This window comes from Sceloporus occidentalis, unplaced genomic scaffold, assembly GCF_023333645.1.
Source record: "Sceloporus occidentalis isolate IW3139 unplaced genomic scaffold, rSceOcc1.0.p SCAF_7, whole genome shotgun sequence".
In the NCBI taxonomy this organism is placed as follows: Eukaryota; Metazoa; Chordata; class Lepidosauria; order Squamata; family Phrynosomatidae; genus Sceloporus; species Sceloporus occidentalis.
The window spans coordinates 62,080,301-62,103,817 of NW_028316987.1; the positions used below are offsets into that span (position 1 = coordinate 62,080,301).

Below are 23,517 nucleotides of genomic sequence, written 5' to 3' on the forward strand. Positions count from 1 at the left end.
TTGAAGATTTGCTAATATTACACTCCTGTTGAATTCTCTCTCTCTCTCTCTCTCTCTCTCTCTCTCTATATATATATATATATATATATATGTGTGTGTGTGTGTGTGTACATATATATATATATATATATATATATATAGAGAGAGAGAGAGAGAGAGAGAGGGATAGCTATCCACTGAATATGTTTTCATGTTTTGCACTATCTGGAGATTTAAAGCAGTGTATTTAAAATATAACAGGTGGAATTAATAGTACTTTTCTGTTGTAGTATTCAATGCTGGATCTTGAATTAAATGCTGGAAATCTTTCCTGACAAATAAGTCCCAATATATTTCAATGTGAGATGTCGTGTTGTGATTTGAATGCTGGACTAGGACACTGGAAGACCAGGGTTCATATCTTCACTTGGCTAGAGAACCCCACTAGGTAAACTTGGGCATGTCATACCCTTTCAGACTCAGAAGAAGGCAATGGCAAACCCCCACTGGACAAATCTTTCCAAGAAAACCCTGATGAGTTTGTCTCAGGATCACCATAAACTGTAAACAATTTGAAGGCACACAGCAACAACAAGGTGTGCTTAATATTTATTGGGAGCAAAAAAGGGCTGCTGCCACACTGCAGAATAAAGGCAGTTTGGCACCACTTTAGCTGCTATGGCTCAGTGCTATGGAACTCTGGGATTTGTAGTTTGTTGAGGCACCTGAGCTCTCTAACAGAGAAGGCTAAATATTTCACAAAACTTCAAATCTCAGAATTCCATAGCATTAAACCATGGCAGTGAAAGTGGTGTCAAACTGCCTTTATTCTGCAGTGTAGATGCAGCCAAAGAATACAGCAAAAGTTGGTGTACTTGAAGCAGATAGCCTATTGTTCTGACTTCTTTAAAATGAGAACTTGTATGCCTAATAAAGGTTGACTGACTGAAATGTGAACTGAAGCATTTCTAAAAATTATTAATTCTGTTTCACCTTTCCTTGTAGGTACATTTGGTTATTTTAGAAAATGATTTTTTTAGCAGTGGAATGCAAAGCTTAACTAAACTTGCAAAGGAAATAAAAAAGAAGAATATTTTGCTTTATGGTCTCGTTATGCATTATAGGAAGGTATGTAACTGAACTGAATGTGAAATATATCTGAATTATTATTTTCAGTGACATAAATGATTGGTTTTTTTAAATTTTAAAAATAGGATTTGAAATACAAACAAAGGGCATAGCTTTGCTAACATGTAGGGTAGCTAGGTAATTCCTGACGAAGACCCTGTACTTTGTGCCGGCCTGTGGGTGGAGTCAGGGTGCAGTGTCCTGACTCTGGTTGCCTTGACTCTGCCCCCAGGGTGTCATGATGCAAGTAAGCAAATTAGCAAGTAAGCTAATTAGCAAATAAGCTAATTAGCTTACTTGCTGTTCACCGCTATGATCTTTGGAATAGCGGTATATAAATAAAACATTATTATTATTATTATTATTATTATTATGTGGCGTTCCAGATGGCGCACAACATCATGGTGTGCTTCCTGATGCAGTACTGAAGGGGCACCATACAGCCTCGCTGTTGTGGCTGTGACACCCTTTGGAGGGCACAAAAAGGATCTGCTTTTTGCGGCTCCTTTTTGCACCCTCCAGAGGCCGGGTTGGGGCCACGGTGTGAGGTTGCTGCGGCCCTGATCTGGCCAGGAAAGGAGTGGCTGCAGGCCGTAACTTTGGAGTGATCTGTATTGCCCCTAACTTCCTATCAATCTGGATTTACAATCCAGACCCCTTGCCAAGGTGTCTACTGCTTCATGGAAGCACACAGTTTTCTTTTTGAAACTGAAGCAAAATTTGTTTTGGGTAGTTCTGTTTTTTTGTTGTGATCTGTTAGCATTTTGCCAACCTTACTGAACAGCAGTCCCACTGTCTCCTTGGCCCTTGTCTTGAATGTATCTTGAGGGGGGACTACTTTTTTGTCGCCCCTTGCTTGTCTAGTCAGTCACAACTCAGTCTGAGCTTTAGGTTTCCTTATACTATTCGTGCAAGGTTGGGCTACACATCTGTACTGTTCCTAGATGATTTGTCTTTCCTTCCAATCTATATACATACTCCTTTTTCTTTTCTCATCCTCCTTAAGTTTGCTGTGCAGCTATATTGGGTTTTTCAGATGTTTTTCATTTTTCTTCTTCCATGAAAATTTTTGTGATAGTGCTTTTTGCAACGCCTTCATCAAAAACTACCTTGATTCCTGATAGTCCTTGAACTGTAGCAAAATGAAACTCTTGTCATAAATAATTTTTTAAAAAGTGTTAAGTAGTGGCTGTTTGAAACATAACTGTATGTAGAGAGAATAGTCCAACATTCTGCTTGCTAATAGAAACCAGCAAAGAACAAGTGAGCGGGGTATAAATAAATATTATTATTATTAGTCAATATAATTATGTGTTTGTAGTTTTATATTATAAAATTTAGGCCCGATACAGACTGCAGGTTTGCAGTGGCCTGGGGCCAATTCTAAGGTTCTGGAGCACACAGCATCTGCAGGCTCCGGAACCCTAGCACATATGGATGGCGCCATCCTTACAGGGTGCCATCCATATTGGGCATGCGTGCATGATGCAAATGCAGCACCGCATCCACACCTCCAGGTGCCGCGCTTATGTCATAGATGTGTGACAGGCGCAGTCATGGCGTACAGAGCACGCCACTAAAATAAACCCTGCTTTTCGCAGGTTCTTTTTACTCCTGAGGGACGCTGCATGGTTTGGCTGCTGCGACGTCCCTCCAGAGTTAAAACGAGAGCCTCCAGTCTGCCGTTTTTAGATGGTCTGTCGAGCCCTATAGTTTATTTTGAATACTTTGAATGTTAAATATCATGGTTTGGATACAAGTGTAGATTCATGGAAGTTAATGTTGCTTAATTTAGGCTTAATTTAGGTTTATGTGCCAGAATGGTATAATTGTTTGAGTGTTGGATTTAGACTTCACGACACCAGGGCTTGAAACCATGCTCAGCTATGTATCTCCATAGGGTGACCTTGGGCAAGTCTCACTCTCTGTGCCTTACATGAAGGCAATGGCAAACCCCATCATAAGAAATTCTGCTGCTAATGCCTTAGGATGGTTTTGCTATCAGTCAGAGTCAGTTTGAAGGCTTTTAACAGGTTTGTTATGATTCATGTCCCATTTACTTCATGAAGTATAACTAAAATGGATAAAAAAGGAATTGGTTTAAACCAACCCTTGGCTGGCATAGCTTGGGACCGCAGGCGCTGGCCCATTTTGAGAGTGGGCTGTGCGGTCACCATGGTTCCAGCCTGATTGTGACCAGAGCGGCCAGAGGCCACTCCTTTTCAGCTGTCTGCTCCCCATTTAAATCAGCATCCATCCCATTTATTTATATTTAAGCAATGGACTTCTTGTTCAGCTACAGCTATAGCTACAGCTTTCAAAAAAGTCTGCAGTGTTGAAAATCCTGCAAGTACAACTTTCCCTACTGCTCTAGTATCATCACAGAAGATGGAACATTGCCATGGCTGTCATTCATGTGCTTGGTTAAGCTGTAATTTTGGATGAATTGTTACTAAACAGTATTAGTATTGCCAAAGAAGGTAAACTCTCTCATGTTTACAATGACTATAAGGCACTTTGAGCTGCATTTCAGTTTTTAAAGAGGTGTTACTGAGGATTGTTTAAAAAATGTAGTTTTTAAAAAATATAATTCAATATCTCCTTTTTTGACCATCTATCTATATCACTTCTACATGGGTTTATTGTTAGTTGAATGCTATTTCAAGATACTCATTTGGCATAATTACCTAAGCTTTACATTTTGGGAATTTATTAGCAGATTTCTAGTGAAATTCTGCTGGTGAGGACAATTGCCTCACTTTCCAGTGGTGCTAATTCCCAAAGGACAAACTTTATCTTTTCGTTCTGGCTTGCTAAATTGCTTTCAGTAGCTTGGATGATGTTTTAATACATCAGCATGATTTTCCTGTTGATTGTTACATCATAACATTGTTGTTCAATATGGTTAGTTATATCCTGCTTAGTAACTGTGGAAAAGGGTTATTGAAATATCATTAATAAATAAACATTACAAGCAAATGAATACAAGAAATCACCTTGTGGTTAGTAATAAAGGGAGGATACAGATGACAGCTCCATGCTGCCTGTCTTTACCTCTTGTCAGCGCTGTGCCAACTGCACCACGCGGCACCAACGCACTCCCTAAAAAGAAGCCGACTAGAGCAGCTTCTTTGTAGGAGCACCATAATGGCGCTCACGTGCCCTCATGCCACCACTTCTGGCAAGCACCATTTGGGCACGCAGATGCCCGTGTGTCATTGTTGCATGCCCTGTGTGGATAGGGCCATGGTAAGATGGCGCACAGGTGCCACTTTTAGGGCTGGGTGTGTATGGAAGCCCAACCCTACGGAGCCCTTAAATTGGCCCCAGGACGGCACTTTTTGCCCATCTGTATCAGGCCTAAGTTGCAAATTAGCTTTGGAGGGAGGATGTTAAACAGTGGAGATAGGGTATGTACAGGGATGTACATATTTTTGCGTTGCCTTGGCAGCCAGCTAAAAGAAAAATTTGAAAATTATTGTGTTTTCCTGTGTAAATAATGTGACTAATAACAAAAGTGCTAAAACATTATACACACACACTCTCACACACACTACATACACCATGTGAACAAATAATTATAATGTAATTTCTTAAATACTTTTTGCACTCAATATACGTATCATGCTTGAATTAATGGCAACTTGGAACAGTATGTCAAAAGTGAACCAAATGCTTTCATTATTGCCTTCTGCAATAGACAGATAATTACATTCTGACAATTGGCGTTTCATGATGATATACAAATAAATTTACTGTGTCTGAGAAATGAAAGGAATGGGGGAGGGTAGGTTAGGATAGGATAGGATAGGATAGAGCCAGATGTGGGAATGACTTTGTCTTTCAGATTGCATTCTGCCTACGTATCTTGTCTACCTACCCCCAAACATACCCACTTTAGGTCAGTGGTATGTCTTTATAAACACAATAGGATTCCGCTGCTAACTGATGTTTTAAAAAGTAACTTTATGTCAAAGATGGCGAGGCTTCCCCACATGTTCAGAGACAATTAGTTCTTGAGTCTGTTCTTGAAATCTGAACTCAGTTATGCAGCTGCTGCTGTAGCTACCTAGAGATCATGAGACTGAGAGTGGTATCTTCTCCCGTCAAATCACCAACTTAGACAGCTTCAAGAAAGCTATCAAGACGGATCTCTTCTGGCAGGCCTTTTCAGAATAAACTACTCAGCAATGTGGTGATTGCCCCTCCCCAAACATACACACACACACACACACACACACACACACACACACATATATATATAGACTCTGCCATTTATATTGGTTTTAATTGTTATGTAATTTTAAATTCTATACTGTTTAATTGTCTTTTAAGGGGGGATATTTTGTATATATGGATGTATTTTAACGCTTGTAAGCTGCTTTAATTGTTTTTAACAAAAAACAGGATAGAAATAAAAGCTGTATTATTTATTTATTATTCTTTCTAGGTCATAACTGGGAAACATTTAGATATATATATTATATATAAATTTGGATAAAATTTATTTTTTGTATTAGGATTTCCCACAGAAAATCAGAAAATCTTAAGTTCAGAAAGAGCTCAGGCTTGCTAGAAAAGTTAAAAACAATAAAAAGGAGGGTTTATGAGGTGGTGACAGTTATATTTGGTGCAAGAAGATGGGAATGGTCAGGCAGGTGCATAAAGAAGATGCTGAAATTCTAATAGGGGATAGAGAAAGGCAGAAGTGCCCAACACCTACTTGACTTTGTCTCTTCCCCCAAAAGGAAAACCGTGTTCAGCTTGGTGAAAATAGAGCAAATGATGCAGCAAGGGGGCCTAGTGCCAGTACCAAATGTAGTCCAGACCAAATGAAAAGGCAATGCAGGAATTAACATGTCTTGTAGATCAGGGGAATGCTGTGAATATTTTATGTCTTGATTTCAGTAAAGCTTTTAACAAATTTCCTCATAATTTTGCAGCTAAACTAATAAAATGTGTCCTAGTCAATGCTGCTGTTAGGTGAATTTTAAGTGATTGACAGACTGTGAGAGGAAAAAGTGGTAAAGAAAATAGGTCATTTGATGTATGCAAACCTTGAACTTTAAGTTGTACACTTTGCATTAAATGTAATGAAGGTATCAGAATTCAACCTCAACTTTCCATTTCTCAGCTTGTGCCCATCCCTGGATTACCAGGATGGAGAGAAACAGCCTAGAAAGAAATAAAAGAACAGAAAACAGAAGAGAAGGAGCACTGTGATCTGGATCAGATTTTTTAAACTCAGGAGAAGACAGGAACTTTGGCCTGTAAGAAAAATGTGGATATAGAAATCATGAAAGGTGAAAATCATTGAACTTTGTCTTCTACTTGTTTACTTAATTTCTGATAAGTGCAGTTGTGACAATACATGACAGCATAGCATAAAATGTTACCCATGACAGATTTCATATACATGCTCAAATTTATTAGAATGCTGTCTATAAAGAACAAGAAAGATCATGATAAGGACACCCACAGGAATGGAACATTTCTATAAGGACACCCACAGGAATGGAATTCCTCATCCTCTCCTAACCACTTCAGTCTCTTCCACTTCTGAAAGACTGTCCTAGGGATGGAGTCAGCGAAAATCTTGATATGTAATATGAAAGGCTTTTTTTATAAACCTGAAATTGCCAAAATTAATACAGCAACACGGGTATGAATGCCCTTGTATACATAATTATATAGCTGTCTAAACTTCTGTAAATCCCCATATGTGGCACATGCAGATAATCAACACTGATATCAAGGCTTCCTCTGTCTGTTTTCAGGTGGGTGGTAACTGAATTATAAATAACAAAAGGAAGTCTCTTAACATTGTTTAGATTTTAAACTATATGAGGTAACCTTTGGAAAACATTAAAACAGTACTAAGACTCCCAGTACAATGTCCTTTCCCATGTGCTCTGGTGTTCATTTACTTTGATGTCCAGTTGATAAAGCAGATATGCTTCCTTGAATAATATAGGATTGTCTGTAAAGTATCTCCTATGTAAAGGGTGAAGAAGGGAGTAGCAGAGCTGATACACTGGAGTTTGATAATGGTTAATATGGTATGAAGTGAAAAAGAAGGAGGGTGGTCTTAAAAAAGAGAGAAACTTTAAAGTGTGGTCTACATTCTGCACAGTTCTCATCTTTCTCTGTTTCCATCTGGTTTGTTTTATTAAGTTGCTTTCAGTTGCCTAGTGCACATAATTCAGCAAAATAAAATGGTGATTCATTGTAACAAAAATGGGGTAGGATAAAACAAGAGGTGCTGTATATTGACCTAAATCCATTGAGGGAGGTACTTCTGTGGTGTGAAACATGCGGGCAAAATAAACCGACTTCCAGCTGCTTTGAAGGTGGGGTGTTTAGACGACGCATGAGATGAAAGCAGGTGGAAAGTGGAACAAAGTTTCACTCCGGGGCTAAATGCTGGGCAAAAAGGAAGCCCCAATGCTCCGACTTAATGCATAAAATTTTCACGCTTGCATATAAACAGTCTGGTGCCAGTGCAGGGCTGCAAAAAAGTGAAAGTATGACAACTCCAATAGATGTAATGACAACATGCCCAAACCAGACAGTGCAACAGGGGTGCATAGGGTGAAGAGGGCGGGGGGGGGAGCTTTTGCCTATGTATCATGCAATACACTGATGCTCCAATGCCTTATACCAGTGGTGCATTGCACATATGCCTGTGGCCGATCAAAAAGGCGGCCATCCAATAGGCAGGAAGGGAGAGGTAATTGGAGGTCTCAGGCAATGTGTTGATGTGACAGTGTGCAGCTGCTGGAGAGGCAGCAACAACAAAAAAGAACGACACAATGCGGCCTGATGCTGCACCATGTGGACTGCTTGTGGGTGTTTGGCTTGCCTTGGAGCAGGCTGTGTGGACAGCAGATTTTTGACCTGCTTTCAGAAAAAGCAGGATCAAGACACTTTTTCTCCTGTCTGTTCTAGCCCTGTGAAAGTGCTTCTTCCAGCAGAATTGTGTGTGTGTGTGTGGCAATCTCTCATTCCTAGTTCAGTATAACATTATAGGGCCTAGAATGCTTCCAAAGTGATTGAAGGCTGTAAGGCAGAGGGACATTGCTTGGATTGCCACTGCAGTGCCAGTATAAGGCTAGATTTAGGCCATCAATTATAGGATTTATGCAGTATACAGTGTATGGGATGGGGTAGTGGAGAAGGATACATGTGCTCCAGACCAAAGGAGTGTTGCTGTTTTGTTCAAACACACAGAATAAGACCACACAAGTCATAATAAAACTGTGCTGTATCTAAGAGCAAAATAAAACTTAATACTAACAGACTATGTTCATAAGGGAAAAATCCCTGTGTCACAAATTGTTGAAGCTATTGGCTATAATATTAGGCAATAAATTGTTTGTACTGTACAGTGGACCCTTGTTATACGCTGGGGTTTGGTTCCAAGGTCCCCCGTGTATAACAAAATCCGTGCATGCTCAAGTCCCATTAAATATAATGACATAGCAAAATGGTGTCCCTTATAAAAAATGGAAAATCAAGGTTTGATATTTGAAATTTATACTTTTTTTGAATATTTTCAAACCGTGTATGCTTGAATCTGTGTATAAAAAATCCGTGTATAAGAAGGGCCAATTGTATGTTTTTTAATGCATTAATTTATGGATTCTGATGTGTTTGCTTGTCTTGTATGCCTTGTTTGTAAGGGATTGTTGTTGTGTGCTCTCAAGTCATTTCATGAACCTATCATGAGATCTTCTTAGCAGGATTTGTTCAGAGGGGGTTTGCTTTGTCTTCCTTTGAGGGTGAGAGTGTTCGAATTGCTCATGGTCAAGTGGTTTTCATGGATGAACAGGGATTCAAATCTTCCATCTCCAGAGTCATATTCCACTATACCATATACCACTCAAACCATCACATCATGTTGGCTCTTCTTGCGTGTAATAGGGTGGTAATAATAATAATAATAATAATAATAATAATAATAATAATATCATCATCAAAAGGTGCCTTGTAGGAATCTGCATGGAGTTCCCTTGACAAGTCAGTAAGCTGAAAAACCAATCATACAAACTAACATTTTTCTGGGAGGAAACATGGCCTCTTCATATGTACCTCATTAGAGTGTATATTTGTCTAGTCCAAATTGATTTACTTATGGAAATTTTTAACAGTTCTGAGTCAACCACTCTTTCATAGAATCATAGAGCTGGAAGAGACCTCCAGGGCCATCCAGTCCAACCCCCTGCCATGCAGGAACCCTCCATCAAAGCATCCCTGACAGATGGCCATACAGCCTCTGTTTAAAGACCTCTAAGGAAGGAGACCCCACCACACTTTGAAGGAATGTGTTCCACTGGCAAACAGTTCTTACTAATGTTTAGGTGGAATCTTTTTTCTTGTAGCTTGCATCCATTGTTCCGTGTCATAGTTCCTGAAGAAACAGAAAGCAAGCTTGCTCCATTGTCAATGTGACATTCCTTCAAATATTTACAGGGCTATCATATCACCTCTTAACCATCACTTCTTCAAGCTAAACATACCCAGCTCCCCAAGTCGCTTCTCATAGGGCATGGTTCCCAGACCTTGCACCATTTTGGTCACCCTCCTCTGGACAACATCTTTTTTGAATTGTGGTGCTCAGAAGTGGTCACACTATTCCAGGTGAGGCCTGAGCAAAGCAGAATAGAGTGGTACATTTACTTCTCTCGATCTTGACACTATACTTTTATTGATGAAGCCTAGAATTGCATTGGCTATTTTAGCTGCTCCAACACACTGTTGTATATAACTAATGAGGAGATGGAAGATTTATAAGGATTAGCACTTTAAACGAAGTTGCAGATAGTAAGTTGCTCTGAGGTATTTGTATATAAAAGCAGCATATTGATAATAACTTGTACAGCAGTATTTACACACTTTTACAAGTTACCTAGGCTGATTAAAGCTCACTGAAGTCAGTGGGAGTTTAGCAACCTGAGTGTATACAAAGTTACAGTCATTTGTGCTGTTCATAAAACCTTTTGTATATATGTGACATAATTGTTCTATTTTATAGTCATCTCTGTTATACTGCCTATAAACAAGTCATACAGTTGCCAAATGAGACAAATTAAGGTGAGAGAATCAGAAGGGTTAACCTTCTGGAGTTCAGGAAAAGTTGACAATATTTTCAGGTAAAATACCTCACCAAAAAACTTGATTGCTCAACAATTTTGACCGTCAATGAGTTTTAATTTTTAATCCCTCGAGCATAAATATCATATATCTTCATCAGTCATCAGTGATTTTATTAATATAATTACAGTAACAGGTAATAGATCTTCATTTTGTCCTGATTTATAATTATAAACTTATTGCCAAAGTTCCAACATTTTATATTGACACAAGACATTCATTTGCTTGCTAGTGCATGTATCCTGGCAATGCACATGTTCAAAAGAGTATTTTTATGGACAGGAATACATTTATACTGTTTAAATTGTGGTCATCCTTATTTCTGAGATATGGTAATAAAGATACATATCACTAAGAAGAGCATATTCCTAGCAAGAGTTTAGTGGTTAGTCAATGTGCCTTGACTCACTTGTTTTGAATCGGCTCGAACTATTTGTCGAGAAGATGGACTGAGAATAGAAAAATACTATTTTGTTTCAAACAGTTACATGAGTAATTTACTGAATTTTATTTTCCTTTCTATGAAACTGACATTATTTTCATGTGTCAGACCATTAGTCATACCCTAAGAGTTAATGTTAATTCTTGATAATTTATGTTCTGTTTTGTTTTTATTTGCCTTGGTGCAGAATAGTTTATATAACTCTTTTGGTGATTTTTTATAAAAAGCTCTGTAACTATTGTTTTGTGTTTTTTTCTGTACAATTACCATATATACCTTATACATAAGTTCACCTCATGTATAAGTCAAGGGTAGGTTTTGGGGTGATAATTATGGATTTTGATATGACCCGTGGGTATGTCGAAGGTAAAACTTTGGCACATGTAAGAAAGGCTCTAAAGGATGAAGCAAACAAAAATGATGCCAATGAACTTTGAAAAGTACACCAGAGTCCTAATGTCCTATATGCCTACTGTTGCAGGGGACTCTGAAAGCTCCCCTGTCCCCTCCCCTCTACAAGCCTTCAGAGCCATGCAGGGCTCTGGAGGCTCTTCAACCCTGCCAAAGCCTTCAGAGTTCCATGTGGCTGCTGATACGTGGGACTCTGAAGGCTTCTTTGCCTCCTCAGCAGCCACCACTACTGAGGGAGGGGCATTGTGGCCTTCAGAGGGCCCATTTAGGCTATGGTACTGCTGCTGGGCAAGTGGGAAACGACTCTTTCCCGCCCAGTAGCTGTGCCAGTCTCTCTAGGTGTACCACCCCACTGGGTGCCACCCCCCTCTGGGGTGTCACCCAGTGTGGTCTGAACCCACCACACCTGCATAGTGATGCTACTGGGCACAGTAGTAACAATAAAACTCTAAAATATACAAGTGCAGGAAGAAGGCAGATTATGCCATCTGAGATACTATCCACAGAGCACGCAGCTGGGTCCTGAGCATCCTCACACTGAGGTGCCTGTCCTCCAAGTGCATCCTTGAAATTGAAGGCTATCTCTGAAGGCTCTTGGAAAATCAGTTTTCTGAGGCAGCCTTACCATAATGCCTTTACTTTCAAGGACCCATCCAGAAGGCAGGCACTGTGGAGAGAGACTATCTGTGAGCCTGCAGTTCCTTTGGATGGAAGCAGCATTCTGTGACGTCCCTTCCCCACCATTGTGCATTTCTGAAAAAGTGGAATAACATAATGCACTCCACTCTCAAACCTCTGAACTCAATTGTGTTTTAATATGCAAACCTTTTTGCTTGTTTGTTTCTTGAATATTTATTCTATTTTACTGTGCACTTCTAAATAATACATTGGATGGAACTTGTTGAGGCTTACTTTTGAGTAAGCAAGCCTAGAACTGCATTGCAATCTTCTTCAATGCAGCTGTTTCTGTCATGGTTTAAGTTACAAGAAAGACTTGCAGCTACCACAAACTTTGGTAATTATTTCTAAACGAAGTAAATGCACCTAGTCAAAATAACTTTAGGGTTGTAAATCAGGGATATATATCACAGTCATTGCACCTATTTAATGTACAGTGCAAAAGGTAGTGCAACCCCAATTCAAAGATATCCCAGTTGTAGTTGGTAAGGAATAAGCATAACTTTCTTCTGTTTTTCTAAATTTTCTTCTGCTGGCAAGGAAAAGAAAAAGATCAGCTGCTGAGTAGAAAAAAGTAGACCAAGAAGGTCTGGGTGAGTGAGGACCTAAGTCAGACCAGACCTCCTCCAGCCCAGGACATAGTTGTGGTGCAGTCACAAAGGTAGGCCAGGACCAAGGCAGGCCTAAGAATTTCCAAATGTTTAAGTTCAGCTTCATCTAATGTCAGCTTAGCTGGTTCTTAGAGGCTATATATACAGGCCAAAAGTCCCATGTTCCCTCTCCCCCAGCCTAGAATTGTTTTGTGCAGACAGTGCAGAACAACAGCCCCAGTCTGGGATTAGCCAGACTGGACACTGATCTGGCAGTTTCAGCCCAACCCCAGTCCAAAAGGCACTTAGTGCAGTCTTTTAAACCTACCTGTTGTTTGCACTGGAGGGCCTTCCCATGGGATGCAGCAGTGGGGGCAGGTGAGTGGATACGTGGTGGTGGCTACACAGCATGGCAGCAGACAGGTATGTGAATACCCACCTATCACCATGCTGGCCCAGGTAGGTACTGGGGGTGGGAACAAGCTAGGACTGCAGATGGGATATCACAAGGTTAGCCCATGGTATCCTACCCCTGTGTATAGGCCCTTGACTATCTTGGCCAGTTACAACTGTGCTCTAAATCTGTAAGAAATTCTGTTTACTGTTGGTTTAGTAGCTTATTAATGCATTTAAGCCTTTTTGGAAATAAGCACTTCTGCGGTCTAAACTGAAGGGAGGATACTATTTATGTGCATTGTCTGTTTTAATTCATGACACAGAGCATTGTTTTTGAATAATATTGAAACAGCTAATTTTGATGGTAAAATCAACAGAAAGGCAATACGTATTCTTTCACAGAGCAGTTAAAATTCTTCTTTTACTTAACTCTTTCCCACAACCACTAATCTGAGTGAAACAGACAAGACATTTTAAACAGCAAATGTGGAAATGAGGAAAAGGCAAAGACAATTAGCCCAGAGTTTGGTTGCCAGTTAATTGTCTTTGTTGTTCTGCTCCTTTCTTTCCTACATTCTTTCCCACAGCTATTTACTTAGAAACAAGTAGTGCAACAAACAAAAAACATTATTTCTAAAAGATTTAATAATAATAATAATAATAATAATAATAATAATAAATTTTATTTATATACCGCCCTGTGGCAAACCAATCCGGGTGGTTTACAACATTAAAATAACATACAGCATAAAAACAATATATTTCCCTCCCCCCTTAAAAAGTTATTAAACTGCATATCTAAATTAAAACCACAATAACTAGTTAGAACAACAATAAATTAAACAAAATAATACCAACTGATAAACCACTGCAACTTCAGTTCTAAAAAAAAGAAAAGGGGGCTTTGGAGACATTACTGAGGAGGGGGGAGATCCTGAGGCCGGGATATTTCAGTCTGGGAAGGCCTGCCTGAAGAGATCCATCTTGACAGCCTTTTTGAAGCTGTCCAAAGATGTTAATTGATGGATCTTGTCCGGCAGGTTCTGTAGGTCTTGATCATACGGATATAATGTGTTTGCAAATACCGTAGTTTTACTATTATTCTGGTATGTCTATTTACCTAGCTTGATGGAGTGTGTGTGTGCCTTCAAGTCACCTGTTGACCTACTGCAACTCCATGAATTTCATAGGGTTTTCCTAGGCAAGGAATACTCAAAGGTGGTCTCATCGGTTCCTCCCTCTGAAATATAGCCTACAGCTCCTGGTGTTTGTTGGTGGTCTCCCAGTGAAGTCCTAACCAGAGGTGACCTTGCTTAGCTTCCAAGACCAGACAGGATCTGGTACTTTCAGCGTATTTAGGGTTGAGCTTGTGTTTTGTTGAATTCTTTCTTTCTTTCTTTCTTTCTTTCTTTCTTATCAGCTTTTTTATTTTGGAAAGGAAAATAATTAGCAAATAATTATTAGAAAATAATTTCTAACAAATCACCATTGTATCTGACCTTCATAGTTTATTGAAAGGGAGCATAGTTACGTTGCCAAAGTACTTCAACACTCTGGCTTCAATCCCATATATCCCATTGTATATAATGTACAATGATATATGGGATCTCTTCTGCCAAGCCTATCCACCCAACCTTCTGTAACGACCTCATTCACTCTTCTATCTAGGATCAGAACATTTTATCTTATAAATGTTGACTGCACTGTTTTTAACTGTTTTAATGTTTGAAATTATATGTTTTATTCTTGTATTTTATTGTTACTGTTGGGTTGTAATCCCGCCTTGATCCACCTGGGAGAGGCGAGAAAATACAAATAATTTATTGTTGTTGTTGTTGTTGTCGTTGTTGTCAAGGGGACACTTGTTGTGTGTACATGTTAACCTTTCTGTGTTCCTTCACTGACTTTTGTAGATTGTTCAAAACTCTGAACACAAGCAGTGCTCTGGCAATATCAAGGAACAATCAATATCAGTGCAAACCAACGATGTAGTATGATGTCAATGTGTGGGAAATCTGAAATTCACATCTTCCCACATTTGTCTCCACTACCCTATGTTGAGAACACTGTTTCCTTGAACTCAATGGAGTTTGGTTATGAGTAGGAATGCATTAGTATTTGCATTAAGTGAGTCTACTCCAAGTATGACTAAATTGGGGTGTAACCTATTTATTATATTCTCAACTAAAGAATGTCTTAATGTAAACCTTAGACAGTAAATTGAACTACTCAAAGCAGAATGAATTTCAAGCTGTGTGTTTAATTTTTTTAAAAAAAGTCACATAGCAAAAGCTGGGTTTCATTAGCAAAATGAAAACTGGAAGATGTTTTAATTTTCATTATTTAGTTATTTGACAAAACAAACACTGTTGTAGCTTCAGTTTGAAAATTAATTTGCAGCAACTAACAGTAGGGGGGTTTACAGTTGTGATGACTAGCTGTGATGTATAGTGTATGGGTGAGCATTGCCAGTAAGAAAGAAAATCATTTGTGGTTTTCAGAATATTATTTTAGTTAGGATTAATTCATTGTTTCTAAAAACTAAGTGGATATTGTGTGATATGGTTTCAATGCAATAAAATGGAAATTTCAAACATGTTCACCTTGGAAAACATCAAGATTTTGGTCTTATTAACCCCCCCCCCCAAACTTAAGATCAGATGGTGATGAAAAACATGGTTTCTTACAATACAATTTTTAATTTGTTCATTCCTTTGGCTACAAATGTGCATACCTAATACTTTTCAATAATGTTATAATAGTATGATGTAAGAATTTTTAGAAACTAACTGATAAAAGCTTGAGAGCATTATGTGTCAAGATATCTGTTTTTGCGATTGTAAGTGTTGTTAGAATATGTTACAGGTGGTGCTTAGGCAATATAATTTCCATATTCCATTGCATTTTATTTTAAGTTTTGTAAATACCAAAGAAAAATACTACAAATTCAATATACCATTAAAAATATAAACATTTCAAAGAAAGTTTAGAACTTCTCATATAGGTACACCTAATTTGTTAGTTTTTAAAGCACAAAATATAATATTTTGGTTGAAAATTGTAATTTGAACAATTGTAAAGATCCAGTAGACTACTTAAATTCATGTTACTTGCCCAATGATGGTAAATATAGTATGTCTTTGGTAATTTACATAGAAATTTTGAAATAGCTCTATCAATCTTTTTTCTTTATTTTCTTAGAGAGAAGGGTTAATCTTGTACAGTTTTACGTTTTGTACACCTTAAAGGAAAAACAGTGGAAGCCATCAAAATAATTAGGTTTAAATCTAGTTTTGGGTTTTTTGGGGGGGGTTGCTTTAAAGTTGTTTCCAACTTAGGGTGACTCTTATCACAGAGTTTTCTTGGCAAGATTTATTCAGAGATGTTATTGCCTTCTTCTGAGGCTGAGAGGATGTGGCTTGCCCAAAGTCACCCAGTGGGTTTCCATGGCTGAGCAAGATTCAAACCCTTGCCCTCCAAAGTCTTAGCCTGGTGCTCAAACCACTACATCATGCTGGCTCTATGCAAATCTATTTTAGTCCTTTCTATAGTAGGCATACTGAAATAAATGGGACACCACTAAGATAAATCCCATTGATTACAATTGGTTGACCCCAGTTGGGATTAACATGTAATTTACACACTAATTATGGATTTACTTCAATCAATCAATCCTATAATAAACATTAGCTTTGTATATCACCATGTTCATGATATTCCATTTTAATAATAATTGTACAATTATGTTGCTGTGACTGGTTCATGGAGGCATTATTCCACTAGGGTTGTAATAATGCCCAGTTTTCAAGGGCTTTAATATTTAAGGGCTAGTATTTGAGAACATAGATTACATAAAACACATAAGAAAATCTGGAATTATTTTTCCCTATTTCTGAAAGAGCAATAGCCTTTGAAATGCATAATTTTGAGTCACACTTAACATATTTGAATCCATAGGATAGAGGCATTTTTTGAGTGGGAAAACATAGATACACTTCCATCACTAGGAATTTGTCCTCTCAATGCTGCTTTTATTATATCTAGAAAAAGAAAACCAAAAAATGGGGGGGGGGGGGGGAGGGAAAGAAAAGGAAAGGAAGGAGTATTAGAATTCCATTACAAGTTGAGTATCCCTTATTCAAAATACTTGGGACCAGAAGCATTCTGTATTTTGCCTTTCCCCCTGGATTTTGGATTACCTGTATTTGTATAATGAGATTGGAGAGAGACTGAGGATTTGTGGAGTCCAGGAGTAAAACTTGGCATGAATTCATACCTTTTGCCATTTCACAGATCCTCATCTCTCTCTCCAGTCATGTCTCTCTCCAGCTGCACAAATACAGCACAGGTAAATAGCTCAAAATGTTTTGAATTATGGAGTATTTCAGATTTTGGAATTTTCTGTAAGGGGCACTCATGGATATGCATTTACTCTATATATTAACATATAAGTCTAGAAATTTTAGTTAAAAATTGACCCCCAAAATCTGAGTGGATATATGAATAGGTGTACTTTAATTCTTATTTATAAACAAAAGGAACCATCCCATTCTCTGAGTAGAATCATAGGATTGGAAGAGACCATCAGGTCATCCAGTCCAGCTCCCTGCTGTGCAGGAATACAAAATCAAAGGTGAGTGCTTAGTCCATGCTGGAAGCACCTAAAAGAAGCACCAATCCCCTCTACTCTTACTCTTTCCACCGCAGCATCACTTCTGATTTTTTATTTTTATTTTTTGAATGCCTGAATAGGAAAATGGCAGTGATGGCACTTTTCCTTAAAGGAGTGCTCGGAGAAATCAGGATTTGAAGGATTTGGAGAAGACATTTGTGTACGTTTGTGAGCTTTATGGGTTAAAATCAGGCAGAGTTACCACATTAAAGTTAATCACTGCTAATGTAGTCACCATTTTATTTGCTTTGTCTTTTCATCCTTTTTGACATGTGCACATTTTCTTAGCCCTGCCTGTGTCTAGTCACCTCCACCATACATAGAACTGCCACAATTTACTGTAGCTCCTTCCTTCTTCATCCATCCAGCCAGCCTTTAGGGTGAGCACAAATAGTTACGCCTACTGGAATTTTCTATCGTTTTCCTTTGCTTCGGTTTTTACATCCTTTGTTTCATGTCCCTAAGTTTTACCCTTGACTTACTGTATATACTCTTGTATAAGTCTAGAAATTTTAGTTAAAAAAATGACCCCAAAAAACTGGGTTGGCTTGTCCATGGGTCAATGTAAGTACTGTACTTTAACTCTTATCAAAAAAGGAACAATGCCCTAGTGAAATGTGAGAGCTTCAACCCCCCTCTACTATCTCATCCATCCACCCTTTATGGTGAGCACAAACAGTTACACCTGTCAAAATTTTTAAAGTTCTTTAGCATTGTTTTCTTTTGCTTCATCCTTTACATCAGTTGTTACATGCTGCTAAGTTTTATTCTCGACTTATCCACGGTTCATATCAAACTCCATAATTTTGGCCCCAAAAATTGCCCTTGACATACATGAGATCAATTTATAGTTGAGTATATACAGTATCCATCGGTCATATCGAAATCCATAACTCTGGCCCCAAACCTGCCCTCAGTTTATAGTTTGAATATACATGGTAGTTTTATATTTGTTACAGAGTCATAAAGCTGAAGCCTCCTAATGAAATGTTGTCACTTAGCTATTTATGACTGGACTATGACATTTAACAGTCGCCAAAATATTAACTTTAAAATAACTTTCCAATTTTGGATTATAGGTAAAAATGTTAACACATTTCATAATTTAAAGAAATGCTCATAAATTTGCATTTCTGTCACTTTACATTGGACTACCATATAATCTTTTATCAGAAGATAACAGATTAAGAAGAGTATTGCTGAGTTTTTACAAAGAATTGTGCTGTGTACATAGAGGACTTTCTTTTTAAAAAATCACTGCAGTATATCATCACTTCTGCTATCTAAACTGGATAATCTATAAGTAAGAAACGTTTGGAATGAATCCTGTAGTTATTAATTGTTCTTAGTTTCTAAAAATTATTTTCAGCATCTAAGGGTCAGGATTAACTGAAGATTGGAATGACTTAATAATAAATGTAGATTAATGCAGTAGGTGTTGCATCTTCACATTTTTGTCTAGACATAGAAGTCTTAACATGAAAATTATTGTTTATAAGTACATTTTATGAGAAACAAGATGATTGTGCTTTAAATTGAGAATATAGAAAAGTGTTTTCTGCTTCATTGTTTTGTGCCACAGAAGATTTAATGTGTTCCAAAACTCACCACAAAGAAATTTCCTTTTATAAGTTAAATAATATAATATTGCTCAGCACACAGCATGTAGATTCTTGCTAAATTCTTCCATCATTGTCAATTAATGCTATTGCTATTTTTCATCTCTTTTCCAAAAGGGTCACATCATCCCCCCAACCCATTTTATCATTTCAACAACCCCTTGAGATAGGTTAAGAGGGAGTAGGGAATAGGAAGGGAGAGACTGGCTGAAGGCCACCCATAGAGCTTCATGCCTAAGTGGAGATCAGAGGTCTTCCCAGTCTGATCAAATGCTCTAACCCTAATGCACACATGGACTTTAACTGTCATTGAAATCAGTTGATCATTAGTGTCTTCCTGAGAGACGGTGAGGTTGAGAGGCTGATAAGACTGTGCCTTGTCCAAAGTCACTCAGTTGGTTTCTGTGGCTGAGTGTGGATTTGAACCCTTGTCTCCCAGAATCCTAGTATAACATTCAAGCCACTACACCACATTGTATGCACTATAGCTCTGTTTATGCTTACTATAGGAGAATGTTGCTAAGATCATGCCCTGCATGGCATGAAAAGTAGTACAATTGTTCCTTCTTAGCCGCGGGGATCCATTCCAGACCTCCCTCTCCCACGGATAAGAAAAAAACATGCGCCCTCAGGTCCCATTGGTGACACGGCTTGGAGGAAGGAGGTCTGAAAAATCAGATGAAGGGACATCAATAATTTAATTTATCCAAATGATATCATACTGGTAGCAGAAAATAGCGAAGACTTGGAATGATTACTTTGAAATAAAATATGAAATGAAATACAAATTGAGATGATGATGATGATGATGATGATGATGATGATGATGATGATGATGAAAGTCAAGGAAGAAAATCAAAAGCATATTTACAATTGAACATTTAAAAAAACAAAAAAACAGGAGAGGGGGACAAAGCAAAGAGGACAATTAGCAGTTCCTTCTTCATGAAATCCCACCCGTGCTGGATGCCTTTTTCTTTTAGTATCTCTCCCCCTGGGACATATGTATTCTCTGTCAGAAACATATATATTTTCCCCTCTGGCAGACTGATGAGGCTTCTGGTTATTAGTCCCTGTACCTTTCCAGTTCATGCTCATTGTTGCTGCAACCTTCAAAACTTGCCAGTGGTCTTTTGAGACTTCCGGCACAGCAGGCGAAGGAGGAGGCCACGGGTTAGAAGAGCTCTCTAACCTTGCCTTCACAACAGCAGTACTTGGGGGAACGGGATTGCAAACTACCCGTCCATATTCTTACTGGGAGGTAAGAATAGCCTGGCAACTCAGAGGGGGGTCCAAGGGGGAGACCTGGTGATACACCACCCTAAAGGACCGAAGAGTTGTGGACACCTGTTGTTGTAACCGTTACTACGGGGGGGAAGACGCCTGCTGTGTATAAAAAAGCAACAACAAAAGCTGCTTATATAAACAAACAGCTACTTGAGTTTACCCACCTATATAAGTGCTCCTGCACTCCTGTGTTGCCAATAAGCTGAACTGAAAGCATTGAAAGCATCGAAACAAGATCAAACGGAAAAAACGCTAAAGTAAAGTTGAAACTACAACTCCCAGAAGCCTCTACTTAAAGAAGTAAGCTGCAAAGACAGAAATTGGAGGAGGGAGTGCAGAGAGATAAAAAGAAAACAAGGAGTGAATTTGGTATAATGAGGAATGGGTTTATAGGGGCGAAGATAAATAATAAATAAACAAATAAGATAAGACAAGATAAAAAGAGAACCTTAAAAAGAAATAAGAAATAAGAAAAGGAAAAGAAAAAGAAAAAGACTGAACGGACGGGGCGCGCACTGAGAGAGAGTGAAAGGTGAGAGAGACGGAGGTGAAAGCGGGCGTGCGCGGCGAAGAACAGAGGGAGAAACAGATAGAACTGACGGGAACGCGCGCTGGGAGAAAGACAGAGAAGGAGACGAAAAAGGGCGCGCGCGACGGACGACGGAGAGCAGAGAAGGAGGAAGGACAGAAGCAGACAGGAACGCGCGCTGGGAGAGAGACAGAGGAGGAGGTGAAAAGGGGAGCGCGCGACGGACGACGGAGAGCAGAGAAGGAGGAAGGACAGAAGCAGACAGGAACGCGCGCTGGGAGAGAGACAGAGGAGGAGGTGAAAAGGGGAGCGCGCGACGGACGACGGAGAGCAGAGAAGGAGGAAGGACAGAAGCAGACAGGAACGCGCGCTGGGAGAGAGACAGAGGAGGAGGTGAAAAGGGGAGCGCGCGACGGACGACGGAGAGCAGAGAAGGAGGAAGGACAGAAGCAGACAGGAACGCGCGCTGGGAGAGAGACAGAGGAGGAGGTGAAAAGGGGAGCGCGCGACGGACGACGGAGAGCAGAGAAGGAGGAAGGACAGAAGCAGACAGGAACGCGCGCTGGGAGAGAGACAGAGGAGGAGGTGAAAAGGGGAGCGCGCGACGGACGACGGAGAGCAGAGAAGGAGGAAGGACAGAAGCAGACAGGAACGCGCGCTGGGAGAGAGACAGAGGAGGAGGTGAAAAGGGGAGCGCGCGACGGACGACGGAGAACCAAGAAAGAGGAAGGATAGAAACAGGCGGGGGGGAAGAAGGTGCGCGCGACGGACGACGGAGAGTAGAGGAAGGATAGAAGCAGACAGGAGAATAGAAGAAGCTGAAGGAGGAGCTGGGAGAGAAGGAAGACACAGGTGGAAAAAAGTAAGTGTAAGGGGGAGCTAAAAGGAAGCAAAAGAGGACTGAGGGAGAGAGAAAAAGGCGGAGAAGAAGCAAATAAGACACAAGGACGAAAAGAGCTAAGAGGACACACAGGGGAGAGAAGTTTGGAGGAAATATTTAACAAGAGATAAACGAGGAACTAAGAGGTGAGGAACAGACTGAAAAAGAAGAGAATTATAGAAGAAATAAAGAAAATAAAGGATTGAACTAGTAGAAACTAAACAAAGGAAGGAAGAAATAAGGAAGAGTAATACAAACTTATAGGAAGATAAGAAATTTAAGATAAGTATTACTTACTTACAAAATATTATAAGTAAAGTGAATAAATAATTGTGAACACTGGGTATGTAAAGGGGGAAAATATAAATTTAAACTAACAAAATAGAATAGAAGGACTTTATTATTGCTTAGTTACCTTATTTAAGCTAAAGGAATATAAGTTTGTAAAATAAGAAAGTACTATTAATTTATCTGGTTGGCATAATCTTATTCTCTGTATAGATAAACAAGGAGAACTCAATGGAACTAAAGCTTAAAACAGACATTTAAATCAACTAAATTCAAGGAAGAATAAGAACACACTGGGAAGAAGACTTCTTATAATTGAAAAACTCATATGGAAACAAGAGAAACTGCAAGAAGGAAAGAAAAGGAAAAGGAAAAGGAAAGAGTAAGAGGACTGTTATATCACTGAATATAAAATATCAAGAATTGAGATGTAATAGAGGAAAAAATTTTTTTTTTTAGAAAGTTGTCTATTATTGTTTGTGTTTGCTTTTGTCTCTAAGGGCTCTAATTGACATTACTATAAAATTATCTTAATTAAAACAAGAGAAGGGAGGGGGTAAAATAGAAAAGAAATATAGTTTAAGAGTCTGATTAATGTATTATCCTCCATTAAGGTATTATTTGGTAAAAACTGTTACTATTTAAAGGACTATTTAGTTTTAACATAAATATAGGTATAACTTGCGATATACTTGTCAAATAGGAAGAGAAAAAGGAAAGTATGGCAAAAACAAATAAAGGACCTACACAATCTCAGTTGGTATTAACGACAGCTAGAAGAGGATCGATGGAAGATACAATTAAGATTATTGATCCGAATATTCGCATCCTGGATGAAATACGGAAATTACAACAAGAGATAAAAGACGCAAGACTAGAGACCAAAGAAGACATAAGAAATGCTTGTACAGAGCTAAGAGAAGAAATAAAAGATACACGATCTGAAATAAGGAAAGATGTTAAAAAAGAACTAGATCTCTTTGGGAAAAAGATAGACAAATTAACAACTGATCTTAACAATACTCAGAAAGAAGTAGAACAAATAAAGGAAAGGACTACAATATTGGAAAAATCTTCTAAAGATCTTAATCAACAACAGGAAGAACAAAAACGCATGGAATGGAATAATGAACTGCGTTACAGGGAAAAATGTATGAAGCTAAGAGGAGTAACAGAAAGAAATAAGGAAGATTTATATGAGAGACTTATACCCGCTCTGGCTGTATACATTAAAATAACACCAGAAGAATTAGAGTTAGAAATTGATAAAATCTTTAGAATTAATTCCTACCAAAACAAAGAAAGAAATATTCCCAGAGACATAGCGGTTTGTTTTACAAGATCGAGAATCAGAGATAGATTTATTCAACAAAATTATCAAACAAAACTACAGATTGAGGATACAGAGATTAAAATATTTAAAGACATTCCACCACAGATAATGTTGAATAGACAGAAATACAAA

The 23,517-nt window shown here is 38.6% G+C and overlaps 1 protein-coding gene across 10 annotated transcripts in view; it reads left to right on the forward strand.

Moving 5' to 3' along the window:
- Positions 1 to 23,517, forward strand: part of CRPPA (CDP-L-ribitol pyrophosphorylase A) — a 72,052-nt gene that overhangs the window by 41,171 nt on the left and 7,364 nt on the right. For 3 of the 10 annotated variants that reach the window (XM_089533128.1, XM_089533134.1, XM_089533133.1), the window contains one exon: positions 985 to 1,107. The exons of 2 other annotated variants lie outside the window; for them this stretch is intronic. In XM_089533128.1, coding sequence (XP_089389254.1) covers positions 985 to 1,107 — 123 coding nt within the window. Of the gene's footprint in view, positions 1 to 984; positions 1,108 to 6,241; positions 6,412 to 12,331; positions 12,443 to 23,517 lie in introns of those variants that run through there. 5 more of the 10 variants (XR_016281943.1, XR_016281942.1, XR_016281944.1 and 2 more) reach the window with 5 other exon arrangements.